Source organism: Triticum urartu, chromosome 5 (genome assembly GCF_003073215.2).
Source record: "Triticum urartu cultivar G1812 chromosome 5, Tu2.1, whole genome shotgun sequence".
Classification (NCBI taxonomy): domain Eukaryota; kingdom Viridiplantae; phylum Streptophyta; class Magnoliopsida; order Poales; family Poaceae; genus Triticum; species Triticum urartu.
In genome coordinates this window covers 579,872,246-579,893,051 of record NC_053026.1, presented here as the reverse complement: position 1 = coordinate 579,893,051, position 20,806 = coordinate 579,872,246, and the positions used below count along the sequence as shown (strand labels likewise).

The window sequence follows — 20,806 nt, the reverse complement described above, 5'->3', positions numbered from 1 at the left end:
CACGCCGAACGATGATCGGTGGTTGGACATCTGGCTGGATACCTCGGGCGACACCGCCGAGGAGGATAATGGTGATGATAGTGATGATAGCGACTTAGAGTAGTTTTTTTATGCAATCTATCTCGTTTTTTTATCGTTTGTCGTTTTTAATTATTATGCAATCTATGTTTCGGATGTAAAATACCTTTGTATAAAATCTATGCAATCTATCTATTTTTCAATGCCTACATTTAGCCTAGAATGAGCGCGTGCGTTGCTGAAGCGGCGCGCGCTGCATTTTAGCGCGGCTGCTAGAGCGGGCGCAGCGCGCCGCGCCAAACCAGCCTATGCGCGCGCGGCATATGTGTTTTTTGCGCGCGGCGCGACCGGCACCTGTTGAAGATGCTCTGACTCGGTAGTAGCTGAGTTCAAACTAAGAAAAGCTCGCGAAGAAGAGCTAGCTAAAAAATAAGATATACCAGGGAAAAGAAGTACGCTGCAACTTGCTGGAGCTGACCTTGGGCACCACGTGACGCTTGGTCAATTCTCTCGATCAAGCCCCTTTCCTTCCCAGCGCACGCAAGCAAAGCAAAGCAAAGCACGCGGCAACCTGCTAGAGTGCCGGTGCTACAACAGTTCTAAAACCCATATCTTCCACTGCGTTGCTTACGGCTGTGCCCAACTACTCCTAAATCCATATCTAGCCAAGGCAAAAAAAGATTCCCTAGCAACTAGCATCCCCAAACTGCAACCACCGGATCGATCATACTATTCATATAGTATAACGCTGCTTGAGACTTTGAGAGTGCACAGGCAAGCAAGCACGGCAATGCAACATGGCTACGTGCGCCTCATCCCCGTCTTCTCTCGCATGCACCGTCCGGGTAGCTAGCTGAGCTGAGAGTGTCAAACCTCCTTTAACTCTTTGGCAATCAACACATGGAAACGTACGTGCGCCACCAGCGCAACACGTCTTGTAGACGGAAGAAGCTTTCGTCGCTTCCGGCGGACGTCTACACCACCTTTTTTGCACATCATCTCCTCCCTTCTGGGTGATAAGTGATAACAAACAAACAGAGGACGAAACTGGTCACATCTATGCAAAACTGAGGGCAGAAGTGGACACATACATGCAGAAAGAAAGAAGCTTTCATTTCTTCGGACGTACGTCTACACAACCTTTTTTGCACATCATCAGATCATCTCATCCCTTCTGGGTGATAATAACAAAACAGGGGACAGAACTGGACACATACATGCAGGGAAAGATCAAAGATCAGTTTGTTAGAATATTTCTGCATGTCGACCCGGAGGCCCGGGTTGATATGTTTTCAGCGAATTGGTTTCAGAAAGATTGGTCGCTTTTAGGTTTTAGCTAGGGATCATGCATGCATGCATGTCTCTGAAGCAAGATGGAGATGTACGAACATTGGGTGGGTACTGGAATAGGTGTGTGCCATGTCATGCATGCGCGTACGAAAGCATCTTCAAGATGTGCCACACGCGCAAGTCATGCGCATGCATGTGCATTGCATCTCTTCATGGCTACCTTCACTACCTTGTGATCGATATGGCCGGCGTGGCCTGCCTTTGTTATTTGCCAGTGCAGCCGCCTCACGTACGCTAGCGTCTGTGTGAGTGTATATATACCATATGTGTTGTAGCATCGTCTTGTTCAGCTAGCGTTCATCCATCAGAACCACATCATTCGAGCGACATATCCACAGCCACAAGTACACAAGAAACTACGTGCGGTTGTTCAGAGGAAACCGACTGGTGGTACGCCATGGCCGGAGCCTACGTGCGCACGGCGATCATGCTCGCGCTCGGCTGCGCGCTGGCCATCGCCGCGGACGCTCTGGAGCCGAGCGGGTGGGTGAGGGCGCACGCCACCTTCTACGGCGGCAGCGACGCCTCCGGCACCATGGGTACGTACCAATCTGCTCTCATGCGTGCATCTAGTTAGCTAATGGCAGATTGTGCATGATCATACATATGTACATGCAGGCGGTGCGTGCGGGTATGGGAACCTGTACGCGCAAGGGTACGGCACGCGGACGACGGCGCTGAGCACGGCGCTCTTCAGCGACGGCGGCGCGTGCGGGCAGTGCTACAAGGTGGTGTGCGACCGCAAGACGGACAAGACGTGGTGCAAGCCCGGCGTGTCCGTCACCGTCACCGCCACCAACTTCTGCCCGCCCAACTGGGACCTCCCCAGCGACAAGGGCGGCTGGTGCAACCCGCCGCGCCCCCACTTCGACATGGCGCAGCCCGCCTGGGAGAAGATCGGCGTCTACCGCGGCGGCATCATCCCCATCATCTACCAAAGGTCCGCCATCGATCAGGTTCACCAAGATCGATCATGATCACGCGTGTGTGTGCTAACCTAGCTAGCTCGTCGCTTTTGGCAGGGTGCCGTGCGTGAAGAAGGGCGGGGTGCGGTTCACCATCAGCGGCCACGACTACTTCCAGCTGGTGCTGCCGACCAACGTGGCGGCGGCCGGCTCCATCAGGGCCATGGACGTCAGGGGCTCCAAGTCCGGCGACTGGATGGCGATGGCGCACAACTGGGGCGCCAACTGGCACTCGCTCGCCTACCTCAACGGCCAGGGTCTCTCCTTCAGGGTCACCATCACCGACGGCCAGACGCTCGTCTTCGCCGACGTGGTGCCGCCCAGCTGGAGGTTCGGCCAGACCTTCTCAAGTAACCTGCAGTTCAAGTGATCGGGAAACGTTGACGATGTACGGCGTACGAACGCGAAGATGGACTTAGACATCCAAATTACTTCATCTTCACGCCGTGGTCTAAATATTTGATATACATACAGCTTTGGTTGTGATGTGGTTGATTTACTTTTCTTGTATCGGATTGTGTGTTTGCTTAAGAAAAGTACATGCACACTTGGTTTGCATGTGTGATGTACATAAAGAGATGGATTTATCGTTTATGTCTGTGAGGATTTCAGTGAATTAAGTTTTATGACACCACTATTCATAGGCATGCATTACGTGTTAATTTTTTAACGTATTTGCCATTAGTAAGTTGCTTATTTGCAACTCACATCAGTTGATTTCCGGAGGGCATAGCCCGGAAAAAAATTATATGAGACCAGGTCTCACAGTTAGCAGGTGAGACCCGCCCTGGTGGATGACATGTGTCATTCACAAATCATAAATCATCTAATCCTCCCCCTCCCATATTTTAAGTGGAGGATGGGGTAGATACTTTGTGATTTATGAATGTCACGTGTCATTCATCAGGAGCCGGCCGTGTCGCCCCAGCAGCAACGGTGAGCCAACAGCGACCCAGAGCAGGGAATGAAACAACGTTGCCGGTGGAGGGGAGTCTGAGGTAACTGGTTTGGGTGCGAGCGGGGAGGGGGGGGGGGAGAGGGGGAGGGGCTGGGTGGGGCTTGTCGGAGGTGGAGAGGACGATGTGGTTAGAGGGATGGCCGGGGCAACGACATACTAGAGGAGATGGCGGCTTGGAGAGGGTGGGGGCGACGAGGTCGGCGCAACAGTGCCGTCGAGTGTGGGTGGTGTGGCAGCCGTCTCCTCTGGTGTTGAAGGATGGTATGATGAAGAAGAACTGAGGAAGACGCATGTCAAATCCAACGGCTAGAAAAATTGACCAACGCCTGCTTTCTTTTAGGGACAATTACATGCAAGCCGTTAGTTGGCGCCCACCCGTAGATTTTGCGACTAGTTTTGAGTGTGCTCAATTTTGCCCTAAAAAAATCAAACATATCGTTGTCACAGTGCCCTTTCCTCACAAAGAGAGAAGATTTTCTACCATGCATGGATCCCATGCATGCATTCACCGTTTTGTTTATTATTGTATGAAACCACCAGCATCATTTATAATGTTTCTCTCTCGTCTAGCATACATTCATATGTTATTCTACTCACTGAGTTTTATTCAAATAAATAGATGCCTATTTTTTATTGAATTAAACGTTTGATTTACATTCTGTTTGTACAATTGTGTTTTTTCTGACAAGATCAAAGACCAATATTGAATATAATTTTAGAAGAACGTGTGCAAGCCTAGCCGGCCAGTCCTATTCGGCTCAGGCCTCAGGCGCTGGTATTTCGAATGGGCCAGCCCATTTCCATACTTAATCTCCACTGGTTTTGAGAAGGTTCTAGAACATCCATTGAACCATTTTTTTCTTTTACTTTTTTCTTACTCTTTATTTATTTTTCATTTTTCATTTTCTTTTCTTTCTCCTTCTTTTTTAATTTTTTGGTTATGTTTTAGTTTTAAAATTTTAATTTTAATTTTAAGTTTTCAATACTCCAACATCTTTAAAATTCATGAACGTTTTGGAAATCATGTACATTTTTCAAATTGATGAACACTTCCAAAATTCGTGAACATTTTTTTAAAGCATGCACATTTCCAAATTCACAAAATGGTTTTTAATTGCGTAAATATTTTGGAACACGTGAACAATGTTTTTAAAATGCGAACAGTTTTTGAAATTTGGGAACATTTTTTGTTGGCGAACCTTTTTTGAGTTCATAAATACCTTTTGAATCGGCAAACATTTTTTGATTTTTTTGAAGATTTTTTAAAATTTTAAATTCTCAAACATTTTTTTGCAGAATGTGAACATTTTGTAGAAATACATGATTTTCTTTTAGAAATTCATGAACGTTTTCTGAAATTGTGAACATTTTTTAATAGATGAACCTTTTCTTTGAAATCACGAACAATTTTTGAATCAGTGAGCATTTACCATTTCCCAAACATTTTCAAATCATGAATGTTTTTTGAATGACGAATGTTTCAATTATTCGCAACTTTTGGAAATCCTCAATTGTTTTTGAAAATAAAATAGAAATAAGCAGAAAAAAACAAGGGCCTTCCTTCCCCGCATATGTGCCGGCCCATGAGGATGCGTGTTCATGAAAAACAAGGGGAGCGGTGCGTGCTTCACTGGTATATGGCGCGTATGTTGGCATATAGGAGATCCATCTTAGTCCTGCCAGTGTACAAATCTCCTAATCTTCTGAGGTACTAACCTTGCTAGATTTGGAGCCTCCACCGATTTGCGGCCTACGGGGTTTCTATGAGCCCAGCAGTAAGGATGTGTGCTACTGGTAGAGAGTAACACATATCTAGCCGTAATGGGTCGCCAGTTCCCTCAATTTTGAAAAGATATTGCCTGGTTTTGTGTTTTTCTTTCTTTTTCGTGTTTCATAATTTTTATGATTTTATTTTTTCTTTTCATTTTTACTTCTTTTTTTTCATTTTTTTCATGAATATTTGTTAAAATACTTGATCATATTAAAAAAAACTGGTCATTTTTACAACCATCAGAATTTTTTCAAATTTATGAATATTTTTAAAATTTATGAACCTTTTTTAAGTTTATGAGCATTTTAAAGTGTATAAATATTTAAATTTGTGAACCTTATTTTTAAAATTCGCAATCCACAAATATTTTTCATATTCAGGTTTTTTGTTAAATTTATGCTTATTTAATTCGCAATATTTTTAAATCCAAGAACTTTTTGAAATCTGTATAATAAACTTTTTAAAATAATAAACATGATAGCTGATTTTTTTTCTGAGCTAGCGATGGAGCGAGTGTAAAAAAAGGTTAACCGAGCCAGTGGAGCAAGGAGCCGAGCTAAGCGAGCAAGAGCTTCATTTGCCGGCTCATACACATGTTACACTAGCAATTTCCAGTTTAAACATGGAATAAGTACTCACAAGGGACTCATACAACCACCCCCGGGTGGCACCTAAGCTGAAATGTGTAAGTACACTACAACATATAGTGAAAAACTCCATTATCTTCTCAGAATAAATACCATCTCCAACAACAGCGAATACGATATATGAATTAATAAAAAAAACACCGCTGGAACATAACTAAAACCCAAGCCAACGTTGATAAAACCAAAATAAACCAACCGACCACAATAACCTACTATAGGGAAAAAAGTTAATCTCACAAGTGAAGGACAGTGCGGCGAAGCGCACATTAGCCTCTAGTTAAAACAGTAAGCTCAACCTAAAGGAACTTTCCCAGTGACGTCGTGAATTTAGAGCCACATGGGCCTATCCTGGTGCGGGTGGGCTAGACGGGTTGGGCAGTCATCAGCGATGCATGGCTTGTGTACGGTGTCTTCACTGAAACAACAGTCCAGCTATGTATATAGCACTTTTGTCTACCACTTGATAGATGTAACAAGGAAGAAGCTAAATTTCACCACCAAAATCAAAGAACGATTACCCATCCCAGCATAAAACAAACCAAACAAGACGGGAAAAAAATGTCCAGACGAGAAACAACAAGTCTCTCTCTCTCTCTCTCTCTCTCTCTCTCTCTCTCTCTGATTTCATTCTTCATATATTTCTCTTTTTACTTTATTAGTTTCTGCTATTTTATTTTTCCTATGTTTTTGGGACTTTTCCTTTTCCCTTTTTATGAATAATTCTTAACCAACATATACATATACGTACACAAACATTTTTTCCAATAAATACATAGTAATTTCTAAGAAAATACATGCAATTTTTTAAAATCTCATGAAAACTTTGTAGATTGCATTAACTTTTTCAAATCTATGAATATTTTTTAAGATGGGTGAACACTTTTCTGAAAACTCATGAAGATTGTTTTTAACTACACGAACAATTTTCAAAAATGAACATTTAAAATTTTTGATGAATATTTCGTTTAAATTTTATGGACATTTCCCAAAATGTGCCATTTTAATACTTGGATACATTTTAAAATATCTGAATGTATTTAAAGTTCATGAACATAAATTTAAAACATGTGTGAATAGTTTTAAAATATCATGGACATTACCTAAAATACTTTCTAAAATAACCTAACATTTAGTTATTTTATGAATAAAAGTGAAAAAAGCTCAACGCGGGAAAAGGAAAAAAGAAACAAAATCTTAGACAGCTTGTGCTATTGGATGCTCTAAACGTCCTATAGCAGCCCTTGCCCTGACGTAGGCATGGTTAGTTGCTCTGTGGTTGGCACGTCTATGAATTTCCCCTAAAACATGTGTCGTATGTACTTAACGATGTCTTCTCCTCACGTCTAAACCCTTCCTTCAATAAAAACTAAGCACGATACCATCACAAGGATAAACACAAATCATGACATTTTTTTTCGAAATGGAGGCAAAAGATTTGCCTCATCGATTAATTAAGAAGAAGAGAGTTGCCAGTTAATTAATGGGAAACCGGGCGAAAATCAATATAAACAAACCACATGCGGACTACTCCCAAAGTCTAAAACCCCGTGATCGCACCGCCGACCCTACAGACATTGCCAACATGCAATAGACCCAAGCCCACACGCAGCTGCATCGCAAAGGAATCCCCAAGAAAAACACCACGGAAGTAGACAAAAGCCCCCCCAAAAACCATGATGATAAGCTAAACCGTGAGGACGGCCCAAAAGACCAAGGAGCAACCATTAAGCAGCTGCAGACGCCTTCCCTAAGGCATCACTCTTCTTATTTTTGCTTTTGAGAGACTTCTCCACCTTCTTGATCTTGTCTTCGTTAAAATTTCCGGTCAGGATGCACGCAACCGCCTTACCAGACCCAGGGCTAGCCGCCTCCAAGATAGAGAGCAAGTTGCAAAGCTTTTTTTTGCAAAGAGAGCATCGAAACAAGGTGCCAACGCACCAGTCCCAACAACATCTCCACATGGGGGCACCACTTGCCCAATGGTCACAGGCGAGTGAGTGACCGCGGCATCCAAACCTGCACACACCACAAAGTCGGTCTGGCTAGACTCCAAGGGCGGCGGTGAGGGTGTCGTGGGCACCGCCAAAGCCCCTAGCAAGCTCATCTCCTTCGAAATCGCCACCGAAAGAGGTGGAGTGGACTCCTCACATAGCACTGTCAACTCAGGCATAATTTGTAGAACTGGAGCCACATCCTCAACGATCACTTCACCTCCAACGCCAATCGACACCATAGAGCAAGGCCTAGCACGAGGAGAGAAACCTCCATAGAGGTTGACTTCCTCTCCATCTGCAGAACCAACTTGAAGCTCGGGGAGCAGAGACCCAATCGGCACAACCTGAAGTTTACCAAGAGCATCCTCCGCCCTTGCCAAGACACTCTCAACAGGCACAAGACATTCGCGAAGCTCAATGCAAAGTAGCTCAGCCTGCTGCTCAAGGACGAGCTGTAATGGCACATCAGCTTGGATGACGGATGCAGGCGGTGGAGCAACACATGGTTGCGGCGTAGTTTGGTCAACGGGTTGCTTCGCACGGCAAAAGCAAGCAATGTGGCCGAAACGGAGGCAATTTCTGCAACGGATTGGATCCCTGCAGGAGTGTGCTTGATGACCCTGACACCGAAAACATCTATCTCTCAACCATGCCGGAGGAGGCAGCCGTGCATTCAAGGAAGGGCGATGAAAAGCCGGAGGAGGCGTCGAACGACGCTCCTTGGAGACGAGCTGCCAACCCCCCAACTCATCCCCGCGCGGAGCAGCCGCACAACAGTCGAGAACGGCAGGTGCCTCATTCCGACGAAAGCATCCACGCCAATCCCCCCAACCAGGGTGCACGGGCGGGATGACACGGTCACCTCCAGCAACGACCTGCGGCGTAGGAGTAGTGGGCGCCGCGTCCGAGGATGTGGTCGCCTTCCGCCCCCCAATGGTCGGGTCCGACCTGCGAAAAGCAAGGGCAGTCGCGGCCAGCGCAGCAGCGGTGGGTGGTGAAGCCGGAGAGTCCACAGTCCCAAGCTCGGGGGAGAGCGAGCGTGGCGGCGACGGAGACGGGATCTGATGCGCATTTTGTTGGAGCAAGGCCGGAGCCGTCGCGGTTGCCAACGACAGTCGCGTGGATGTGCGTAAGAGACTGTGGCGTGGACTCCAGTTCCAGGATGGCTGCTTCACTTGATGGAAGGCTGCTGGAGAAGCCGAACAAGGTCGAAACTTGGGGGACAACGTTTAGGGTTTAGGGTTGTGAAACAGATTCCCCCGCGAACTGACGCCGACAAACCATGACATTATGAAAATAGAGTTGCTCATAGTCTAGCTAACATTGGTCCAATAGTGCCGTCTAATATCATTGGATATAAACAATTAATCTAATTACCCTCAATAAAAACTAAAACTAATGGTATATAAACAATTAATCTAATTACCCTCAAAAAACAATTAATCTAATTGAATGGATCGCCCAGTCTGTATTGGGCTGTCACGCTAGTAATGATTTTCCCAGACGGCAGGCACTCAGCCTTCTCATCGGCCCTCTCGTGCTTCCTCCCCCTTTCCACGCTATGGATCCGATCCGGCACGTGGCATGTCTTCCTCTGCATCCATGGATCTGCATGCAATTGCGAATCGCTGTCAAATCCGATCTGCCGAGTCGGGCACGGACGAGGAGCTCGAGGACAGTTCGGCCGCGGGCCACGGATGTTCGTTCGTTGTTTGTTGCGCTGTCAGAGGACGGAGAAGACCCACCAGTTGGGCGTCGGCCCATCCCCATCCCGATCGACGATGGCGGCTTCTCCGTGTCCGGGAGCACCCGACACCGCGTCGCGTCGACGTGTGCGACTGATCGCCGCTCTTGGGATCTCGTCGACATGCAGGGGACTCGTGAAAATGGCGTGTCTGCCTCGCTCCCACCTTCGTTAAGTACGTACCCGTGGAACTGTGGAAGTACCGGTAATTTATGATCAGTTCGTGCTTGTTCGAGGTTCCGGCGACTTGGGAACACAGGATGGACACGGTCCCTGAGGTCAAGGCTGAGCCTCGAGCGACCAGCGCGCCACGCTTGACGGTGTCTAATTGTCTAATATCTACTCCCTCCGTCCGGAAATACTTGTCCTCGAAATGGTTGTATCTAGGTTTATTTTAGTTATAGATACATACATTTTATCCATTTCTAGAACAAGTATTTCCGGACGGAGTGAGTAGTTTATTAAGTGAAATGATGCAAATCATCCTATCCGACTGATAACGACGCGTGCGTCTACGCCTTCATAGCCGTCGGATCTGATTTTAATCAGATGACCCAGAAGCGGCGTATTATGTAGCCTAAATAAATTTTACAACCGGTAGTTCTTATAACTCCCCACCACAACAGCTAGTGTGTTGTGAGATCTAGATCCCGTACTCCTCGTCAAGCCAAAGCTCCTAGGCGCTACTCCGGTCGCCGCTAGCGAACATGCCAACGAGATCTCTGATAAGCACGACTGGCGCCATCGGCAAGCACGCCAACGAGGCCGCCGACAAGCACGTTGACGAAGTTGCTGGCAAGCATGAGTAGTCGCCTCCCGTGTTCCCCCCGAACTCCCCCCTCCCCCCAAGTTGACACCTTCCCACGCTACTTCGACCGTTGTTGTCGGGGCTTGCCGCCGACAAGGCCGCTGGCAAGCACGCCGACACAGTAGGTTGTCGCCTCCCTGAGCTTCAGCCGCAACAGCTGTTCCTGCAACATTCTCTTTGTTGCATAAATTTTCTGCAACTTAACATTTGTTGCAAAAAAAATATGTAAATATTTCCACAATATCATCACTGCTGCAATTTTTTTTCGCAACACAATCTCTGCTGCAGATATTTCTGCGACACGACTTATGTTGCAGAAGTTGAGGACGACGCTCGGCGTCGGCCACTAGATTGATCCAGATACGACGGCTCACCAGGCGGCGGATTTTTTTTTTCAAATGATCCGCCGACCGACACGTAGCACGTCCCCTAATTTAATCCATAGGTTTTCCACATTTTTATGCATATGCACTTCTCCTAATTTACAGATTTTTATGCATATACACTCCGACACGTTGAGCATTCTTTTTTACGTGCCCCTTTGCTGCGACTATCTAAAACGGGATTGAGGAGAAGTTTGGTATTCGGTCGAAACATTCTTTTTCTTTCATAATGCTAAACAACGGTTGTTTGACCTTCTCAATCGCAACAATGTGGTACAAAGTGTGGTTGTAGGAGTGGTGTGTTGGCATATTTGAGATTCTCGAAGTGAGACTATAAATTCAAAACCTACGATGAACCCTGTTGTGACAACCCAGAGGATTGCAGCCTACGTGGATATGAATATGATTGATTTGCATTGTTTGAAGCCAGATCATTCACCAATACATGCAGCTACAATGCAGATTGAGAAAATGGACTCCAGGGCCGATTGTTTTGGTTTTGTTTGAATGTGGATGCATAAATCTTCACATCTTCATCTCGTTCGTTAGTTGGTGTGGTGGCGTAGGACCATGTAGGTAGGTGTCGTGTAGGTCGCCCCCGATGCTTTCATGACATCACTACACCAAAATTTATAGAAGCACCGACTCTTCATTGCATCGCCACTCTGGAGCTGGATGAAGATTTCCACAATGAAGAAACGAAAACACTAGCAATCATTCGGCGGTTGCTAGGGTGCTTCGGCCTCGTCGTCCAAACGACGTGTGTCCTCGTGGGCCCATGGAGACGCCCCTCTCTCTCTCTCATCCAACCTTACCCCTCTCTTCCCTAGCCCACCTTATCTTCTCTCCTCATTCGTCTCTCAATTCTTCCTCATGCCCTCTCTCAGTTCCCTCCATTGCAAAGCCAGATCATTTCCTTCTTCTATATTTTCGTTCCCATCCTCAACCATACCTCCTACACGAGAAGCGTTGCTGCGAGAAAGGCCAACCGCCGCAACTGACCATCGATGTTGCAAAGCGGCGTCCGTGCTTCGATAACATCGGTGGTGCTCCTCTGACAAGCTTCTGCAACAAGGTTTATGTTTATGAAACATGCGTGTTGTTGCACTGGTTTGCAGCTGAGCTATGTTTCTTAAACATTTGGTGTTGTTACAATGGTGTGCAAACAGGGACACGTGTTTAAAACCCATGTGATGTTGCAACGGTGGTCGCGGTTCATTTCCGCAACATGGATATTGTTTTTAAAAAAACCTGGTTTAGAGAGATTGCAACAGGGCTCCTGTTGCAGAAGGCCGAGCTCAGCATAGATCTTGTTTTAAAGAAAAAAAGAAGGGTTCATGGAGAGATGGCAATAAGGCTCCTGTTGTAGAAGACGGAGCCCAACACAAATAACTTGTTACAAAGGTTGATACTCATGGCTATTCGGGATGCCATACAACGCTGCCAAGACGGTCAGTCCTTTTAGATTATCACCCGGCCGATGCGTGGCGCTGCCCCCAAACAATTAGCTATGAATAGGAGTTTTGTATTACTAAATCTAAAACATGAATGCTCGGCCAGAAAGTTGTGAACACACTGTACTCGTTCCACGCTAATACGCCGCAAATTAACACATCTACTTAAATGCGATTAGGACATTCTGGCTTGTTGCATATGAGCCGTGACATGGACGTGTGTTTGTTTGTCGAAGGAGCCATTCCCAGCCGCTCGATCGGATCTGCCGACGTCCCAACCAGTCGCTCCGATACACCATTAATAAATTAGCCCGCGAATTGGCCAATTGGGTTCATAAAAATCCCCAAAAGCAAACTTTTCCCTTTGCCCTGCTCCTCCGTCCAGCCAGCCAGCCAGCCAGATCCACTCGACAAAACCCGATCGATCGATCGACCGAGGCCAGCCAGCAACAGCAATCAATCACGGCACGATCCCCCGATCCATCCCCCCTCCCCGCCACCACCTAGGGTTCGTCCCTCCCTCCGCCATGTCCTCCTCCACGGCCTCCTGGTCGCGCTACGGCGCCGTCCCGGCCCCGCCCCCGCCGCCGCGGCCCGACGCGAACGGCGGCTTCGAGGCGGCGCCCTCCCCCTCCTCCTCCCCCGCCTCCCCGCCGGCGGCGACCGCGGCGGAGGCGGGGGTGGCCTTCTTCTCGCGCGCGGGGGCCAGCGCCGCGGCCGCCGCGGCCGTCGGCCGGCCGCGGGCCTGGCGGGAGGTGCTGGACCACACGGCCTTCTCGCGCCCGGAGACCTGCGGCGAGGCGCGCGCCCGGGCCCGCCGCAACCTCGCCTACTTCCGCGCCAACTACGCGCTCGCGGCGCTCGTCCTCGTCTTCCTCGGCCTCGTCTACCGCCCGCGCTCCATGCTCGCCTTCCTCGCCCTCTTCGTCGCCTGGCTCGCGCTCTACTTCGGCCGCGGCGGGGACGCGGGCCCGCTCGTCTGCCTCGGCCGCGACGTCGACGACCGCGTCGTGCTCGCCGTCCTCTCCGCCGCCACCGTGCTCGCCGTCGCGCTCACCCGCGCGGGGCTCAACCTGCTCGTCTCCCTCGTCCTCGCCTCCGCCCTCATCGGCGTGCACGCCGCCTTCCGCATGAACGTCTACCTCGACGAGAGGGACGCCTTCGACGGGGACGCCGCCGTCTCCTCATTCATGGGCAGCACCTACGGCTACAGCACGCTCCCGAGATGAGGCATTCGATTCGATCCAAGGGCGTTTCTTCCGATCCTCTGTTCTTCGAGGATGTAATGCTACGGAAATTTCAGTCTTCCTAGTCTGTATGAGGTGTATAGGATCTTGTTTGCTTTCCCTTTTGCGGGGAGTTTTGATTTGTTTGTAGTCAGTCCACTTGGTGTTCAAGTGAAATTCTTAAGCTGATTGTGATGATCTGAAGCTGTTTTTTCAAGGGAAATTTTGTAAGATGTTGCTCCAAGGTGTAAATCATCCCTACTACTGACTAGTGATGGAAATAAAGCTTGTGAAATTCAGTGTATCTTGCTATGTTCTTATGTACCATTTTGAATTAACTAACAGAGTAACAGGGCCAACACAGAAGATTGATTCTTGGAAAAGCTGATACATGAAAGAGATCAGCTGATAGGTAAGCTCCAGAGTTGGGTTCATATTGCTACTATGTTTTCTTCTCTTCACAACTTTGGAGAACAACAATTGTTTTCGATGATGCTAAATCCTCATTCATAAATTCTGATGTATGTCTACACTAAACATAGTAACAGGTCAGCAAAGGAGATTCTTAAGGAAGTGGATACATGAAAGAGATCAAGTGACAAAGTGAGCTCAAGAGTTGGTATCATGTGACTAGTAAAAAAGGTAGAATGCTACTGTATTTTCTTCTCTTCACAACTTTGGGAAACAACAATAGATTTTGATGGTGGTAATTCTTGTACTTGTAAAGAACAGAAAACTGCATTCATTTATTCAATCATATAAACCTCTTGGTATTGTTTTACAGTTGCTGTTTACTAGGATTATGCCCCCAATTCCAAGAGTATGTTCCCTCTGTTTACTAAAGATTATGCCCCCACTCCTAAGAGCATGTTCCCTCCACCAACATCCTGATGTTTTTAATCCTCCTTACAACAGATGCACATAAAGATTCATGTGACCAGCCTGTAGTAACTTCAGAGTCAACTGTTCCCAGAATTTATATAGGGCCCAGTGATAAATTAAGTCCCACTTGGACCATGTCTTCAGTTAACTTAAGCGGCTTGGCATCGATGGCTTGCTTGAGCTTCCTCCCTAGCGCGTATGCAAGGGGAGGTGGTACCGCATTCCCGATCTGCCTGTGCTTGCTCCGGATGTTGCCAACGAAATGGTAGCCATCAGGGAAGCCCTGCATTCATGTCATGTTGTGGGATCAGATCAGAGTCTTCAACAAGATGGCAGCAGATCCGATTCATGGCAACGTGCATTGGATTCTGATTTGCCTGTGCCTGCCCTGGAGGTTAAGCCAGACGGGAAACGAGGCAATTGCTCTTGCACATGCACAGAACTATGATCTGATTCTGATAAAATAGCTCAATCTACTCCAGTAGCATTGGTGGGAACAAAATCTACTGTCAACTAGCCAAGTGTAGTTGCCGAGGCACAAGTGGATGCATTACTGCATATACTACCCACTATGCAGTAGCAATTTCGAGAGTGTTGATAGGGATATCTGCAAGAGTACTTGCTTACCTGGGATCGCGCACATTCACGAACAGTGATGATCCTGTCCTGATCAGGGTGGAAGCACATGCCGACCCTGCCCATTGGCTGGGGATATGTCACTGATGTGGGGAAGTTGCCCTCCCAGTCCAGCCTCCCATACAGGCCTTTCCACTGATTGTTCCTCTTGGCTGTGTTGAGCAAGTACTTAGGGATCAGATCCACCGTTTTCCCTGTGGATAGCTTCACCTGTAGTATTCACATGATGAAAATTAGCTGCTAGTACATCACATGGTTGCTTACCAAGAATGTAGAGAGCAGCAGAGAATGTGAATAAGATGGCTGAAACTGAATGCTACCTTCTCATCTGGCAGGTCATGCCAATCACAGCCAGGGCGCTTTGGGATGTGCTTGCACCTAATGAGATTCACCTCGTTCATCTTTTTGGATATGTGGTCACTCAGCGAAAGCGTATCGCCTCGAATCTTCTTCTGGAACCAGGAGATGGGCTCGCCTCCGTACTACAGCACACAAGGGAGAAAGAAAATTCAGCTTGTACTGATCAAGAGCATTGACTGACACAAGAAATTCAGATTGTACGCACCTCTATTGTTGGGTTGCTGGCGCCATTCACCACCGGTGGTAGATCGCCGATTGTATCCCTGACTGTTATAGAGCGGAAAGGAGCTCCTCCAGCTGTGCTCCTGGCAGCAGCATAGTATTTACCTCCTGGCAGGTTTATTTTCAGCTCAGGGCTAGCGAAGACATGCATTGGTTCAGGCCAGTCAGGAAGAGTCTCCCCATGCGCGGCGGCCCAGATGAACGCCCTTTTCCTGGACTGCGTGACACCATAAGCACCTGCCTCTAGAATGCCGAATCGAACCTAGGAACATGCAGACAAGTTCAGAACATATGAAAGTCAAGGAAGGCCATAGCACAAACAGAGAAGAGCAAGCGTCAAGCACCTGGTACCCCATCTCCAGGAGCGATGCTAGTGTTAGTCTGAATGTCTGGCCCTTGTTAAACGAAACAAAGTTCCTGACGTTTTCTAAAAGGAAGAACCTAGGCCGGAAATACTCTGCGAAGGACAGGAATGCTGGAATCATCTCGCACTGAACCTTGCTCCATGGGCTCTGCTTGAATCTGTTCATCCAGGAGAACCCCTGAGAAAAGATGCACAGAGAGTGTCAAGCAACAACGCAGAGGATTGACAATACGTTGAGCATTCTCCTGGTGTATAGGTGAGGCATCTGACCTGGCATGGAGGGCCACCATTGATGAATTCTACTTCACCGGGCACAGGGAGATTCTTAACCTTCTCATCTGAAAGTTTTGCTGCTCCCGCAGAAGCCTCTGAAGTGGAGACGCAGTCATCAACATCGCCACACTTATCCATTATCGCCCTGAAGATGAGAATAGTTAGAAATAAGTAATGAGTTTAGCACATCCAAAGGGGGAAATGGGTTTTGCATACTTCAGAATCACATTGCAGTTCTCCACAAACACTGCTGCTTCAGGATGATTTTGAAGAAATGCTTGCCCAGCAGGTTCTTCATATTCGATTGCCCATTTTGTACGTGAAGCGCCTGTACAGTTGAATGATCAGAAGGTATGTGGTGGCCAAGGTGCTCTGTCTACGAAAATGCACAAGCATCTTATGAAGAACATGCAAATGGAAAACACATTACCAGCTAGGTGCAGCCCTTCAGACAAACCTCCACAGCCAGCAAAAATATCAAGGGTTGAAAACGATTTCTAAGGTAGAAAAGAGGCATCCACCAGTCATTGAGAACAGCTAATCCCGGAATTAGCAGGCCGGTATGCGAAGAGAATTCGGTATCTTTATTCTCGTTTTATTTCTCACTAAATGATCTAACAAACGCATGATTTGATTACTAAATATTGAGTCATTGAACGAATATTCGAGTAAATTCACCTTTTTCTATGAAAGCAAGGATTGGGCTGGGTTGCTTATTCGTCATCACGGAGCAACCCGGTACCTCTCTTTCCATTCCAACTAAACTAAGTGAAAAAAGGGGGAGAGCAAAACAGAAACACAGGAACAAAGAAACTATGTCCAAACCAACGAGTCCTTTGGTCGACTCTAAAGAATGTATCGGGAGTTGGAAGACAGTTCTCTGGTGTTTCATCCTTGTGTTTATCCGAACCGGCTTGCTCATCGTCACAAATCTGCTTCCCTTTATTCTTTCTCGAAGCAGGCGCCTTCCTTGCCAGGGTGAGCTTAACATTGGTCGGTAGCTGGTTCATAGACAAGGCAAACTCAATCAAATATATGAAGAAGTTTGTCAACAAGATGAGATGAACACAAAATTAAATTTGGCAATATCATTCTGACCTGCTTGAGAGCTCCAGTGCCAGGATCATATAAATGTTCACAGTAAAAGGCGTGCTCAACTACTACTGGAAGATTTGAATTTGGAAGGTCATCCTTTGCTGTAACCTCACATTTTCCCTCTATCATCGCAACAGGCACACTAACTATATTTTCACTGTAGTACACCTGGATCAAACAACAAAGAAAACTACTCCCTCAGTTCCTAAATATTTGTCTTTCTAGAGGTTTCAACAAGTGACTACATACGGAGCAAAATGAGTGAATCTACACTCTAAAATATGTCTACATACATCCGTATGTGGTAACCATTTGAAATATCTAAAAAGACAAATATTTAGGAACGGAGGGAGTAGATTAAAGTCCAAGTGTAAAAAACATAAAGTTAGGTGGAATCACAGGCACAATATGGTGGTAATGATGCACATAAAAAAATGTGGTAAACATAAGGCAGAGTGCCAAACCTCTCTGATATCTGAAGAGTAAGCTTTATCCGATGAAATATCATCAGGTCTGTATAGCCTTCTTACACTGACTTTTGTTGATTTCAGATTAGCTTTATGAGACCTTGAAGCACCATTGACACTCTGCAAACAACATACCACATAGGGCTTCAGGCCCACATTTCTTCCAGCCCGGTAGGTCCCACGGCCCTCGACTCGAGGGAAAAACTCGGGCCTGATATACAGGAAGTCATGAACATTGTATGTGACATTCTTGAGGACAAAGCTGGTCTCTGACAGTATTTTGAATTCATCACCAACCGCTACTCGCTCCTCACAGGAACTACAAGTGCCAGTTCCATTACCCATTTTCTCATAAGGGAGGGAGAAAAAGGCACCTTTCTCAGGACAGTATAGGCTTTTGCAGATATACTCCACCGGCAAACCTTTCTTCTTCCTATCCTCTGCATTGGCCTTCTCCGCCCTAATAGCTTCCAACTGGTCTTTTCTGCACTTGTGACCCCAGGGAATTAGCTGGAAGTTGACAGTAACTGATTCTCTCATGTCACCTACTTTGAACTGTAAACAGTCATTGGTAAAGAACACCTCTCTTTCGTTTGTGGCGTTGCCGAGGACAGTGTCCGAACCATTTTGCAGAACTCTTCCATTAATCATTTGTGTGCCATCATGTGTCTCATACATATACTCAACAGAACACATAATGGCTTCTCCTGAATCACCTTCCAATGTGACTGCCCCACCAACAGGAATACTTAGATCTCCAACTCTAACACTTCTGTACAGAGCTTCTCCAGCAGGTGTTTTTCCAACCATTTGACCTTCCCATTTTATTTCTTCACAAACATCTAATGATGTCACTCTAGACCTTGTTGGTGGCAAGGTCCTCGAAACATGTTCCTCGCCAACTTCAACCTCTCCTTCAGCATCATCTTCTTCATTTTCTTCCTGTTCCTCCTCAAATACCTTTTGCTCATCATTCTCACCCCCCTCCTTTGAATCCTCTGGGAAATGGGTTGTATAGTAATCACCCCATATCCTGCTGACCAACTTTGTGGTTGTCGCACGCATAAGATTTCGTTTTGATACTGGGGTCATTTTTGCAATTGGGTTCAGATTCCCTCCTCTCACAACTTGAGATTTCTTCTTCATTGCTAGCTTCGTGTGACCTCTTTCTTCCATCTTCTTGACAAGGCCTGTGATGAAGGCGCACCGTCGAATGTACTCATCTGGATAATTTGCGAACTGTTGAAGGATTATCTGTCCATGCACCACAACATATCTTTCAACAAGTGTTGCATCTTTTGAAATGAATGCATGGTGCCCTCTCTCAAATTCTGCTACTCTCTTGGTAACATCAGCGAAAGAAAGTTTTGAAGCACGAGTTTGTTCTTTTAAAATGGCAATGACACTAACAGCCAGTCTTGCTGTTTTAAGGACAGTGTCACACCATGGCGCATACTGCTTCGTTGGTTGGCGTAACTTGTACCTGAAATAATTTAAATTTTTGTGCAAGTTAAGAGGAAGGTTTAATTGTGAGGGAATGCAAGATCCTAAGTAAAATGCAAAAGACATAAGATCGTAATTGCATGACAAGCTATTGATTGAACATGTGTGCCTGGAGTACAGAATTGATTCATGTTCTTGTCAACCTAACTGCCTCTGTTTCCTCCTCAATTCTGATTTCCTTGGGTGTGACAAGTGAATCTTCTTCAGATAAGTCAAATGCCTTCTCACTGAAATTCGAACGGGCAACTTCTCTTTTTGGTCTCTTGCAGCCAATGGCATTGTGACCAATATTGGTGGTAACATTGCTCTCCTCAATTATATTCTCATTTCTGCTTTTAGGCTTTGCTTGGTGCCTCTTTGTTCCTGAAAGCGATAAAAATGTTGGACACATTTTTGATAGAAATGTAAGACACATTTTTCAACAAATATTGGACAACGCTGAAAGAACTGAATGCAGTGCAAGTATATATATATATATATATATATATGCATCAGATGAATCCCATACATAAAATATTAAAATGGCGGTTTAACTACTGATTCTTTGATTGACCCAATATGATTATGCTCGCTTACTACACATAGTGGCCTTGTAAAATATATTGTTGAATGATTAGTTAAATGCATGAGTCGCAAATGTACCAATAAATAACAATGGTGTCCCAATCCATAGTTTCATATACTACACCGCACATCAAACTTATAAAAATAATAATATTATGACCGTTTATAATTTGCTAATATGGAGAAGTGCAATTTTGTGGAAACTATAGCATTTCCAGGAATAAGTTTATCTAAAATTTGGGAACCAAAATAGCAAGGTAAGCACATATACCAGCAGTACCAGCAGAATGTGGAGAGTTCGACATAATTCCCCTGTAAAGTTTAGAATCAAGTAGATGTGTCAATTAGATGTTTAGATAAATATAGCAATCAAATTACAAAATCAAGAGTTTAGCGGTTACACCGCAAATCAACAATTTGTTAACACATTTTCAAACAAGGACATATTTGGCAGACCTAGACATGGTGAACGCAAAAAATGATGGGGTGGAGAGGGGGGTAAAAAACTTACCTGGCCGGTTCAATCTACAAATCTCCAGCAAGGCCAGATCACGATTGACCACCACTGAAAGCAAGACTCCTGCACAACATAACAATTAGACTATTAGAAAAACATCCTAATTAGAAGTTCAGATGTGAAAACACAGATCTATGCAAACATAACTAGATGCACCATAAATCAAATAGAAGCACGCACACCCAAATTCAAACTATGCAAATACAACTAGCGATGTCACCATAAATCGAGCGTAGAAGCTTCACCCAGATTCAAACCAAATAGGTGACGAGACGTCACCATGTATAAATCGAAAATAGAATCACAGTAAGCCGGATTCCAACCAAAAGGTGTGATGAAATGCAAGTACACAAAGCGATCAGAAGAAATAAAGCAACCAAGAGCAGATGGAGAAAAATGGAGAGAGGCGCCGATGCAACCTAGCTATTGGCAATTGGGCACACATGCTCCACACAAGAAAGCAAGATCTACAGATCTGCAAGAAGTATCCATCAACCATCCACGGAGTAATGGCGTTAATTACCTCGGTGGTGCAATCTACATCTCCACCAAGGGCAGACCACAGATCCACCACCAGGGTCGAAACTCTTGCACAACAAAACCAT

The 20,806-nt window shown here is 46.0% G+C and overlaps 3 protein-coding genes across 3 annotated transcripts; 2 read left to right on the top strand and 1 right to left on the bottom strand.

Annotated features, from left to right (window-relative positions):
* The first annotated feature begins 1,634 nt into the window (after window positions 1–1,634).
* Window positions 1,635–2,925, top strand: LOC125506110 (expansin-A13-like). The gene is made up of 3 exons (XM_048670984.1): window positions 1,635–1,907; window positions 1,987–2,308; window positions 2,391–2,925. Exons 1-3 carry the CDS (start codon window positions 1,766–1,768, stop codon window positions 2,701–2,703), a joined length of 777 nt encoding a protein of 258 aa, XP_048526941.1. The 5' UTR covers window positions 1,635–1,765; the 3' UTR covers window positions 2,704–2,925.
* A 9,508-nt stretch (window positions 2,926–12,433) lies between these two features.
* LOC125506109 (PRA1 family protein E-like) lies at window positions 12,434–13,622 on the top strand. The gene has a single exon (XM_048670983.1). The coding sequence runs from the start codon at window positions 12,620–12,622 to the stop codon at window positions 13,319–13,321; it is 702 nt and encodes a 233-aa protein (XP_048526940.1). The 5' UTR covers window positions 12,434–12,619; the 3' UTR covers window positions 13,322–13,622.
* Window positions 13,623–14,059: 437 nt separating this feature from the next.
* LOC125507443 (DNA (cytosine-5)-methyltransferase 1A-like) lies at window positions 14,060–20,806 on the bottom strand. The gene is made up of 14 exons (XM_048672020.1): window positions 20,725–20,806; window positions 20,196–20,264; window positions 19,264–19,483; window positions 17,615–19,100; window positions 17,154–17,318; window positions 16,927–17,056; window positions 16,486–16,545; window positions 16,272–16,383; window positions 16,053–16,200; window positions 15,763–15,960; window positions 15,402–15,680; window positions 15,157–15,318; window positions 14,828–15,046; window positions 14,060–14,483 (listed from the first exon to the last, which is right to left on the bottom strand). The coding sequence occupies exons 1-14, from the start codon at window positions 20,804–20,806 to the stop codon at window positions 14,295–14,297; spliced, it is 3,519 nt and encodes a 1,172-aa protein (XP_048527977.1). The 3' UTR covers window positions 14,060–14,294.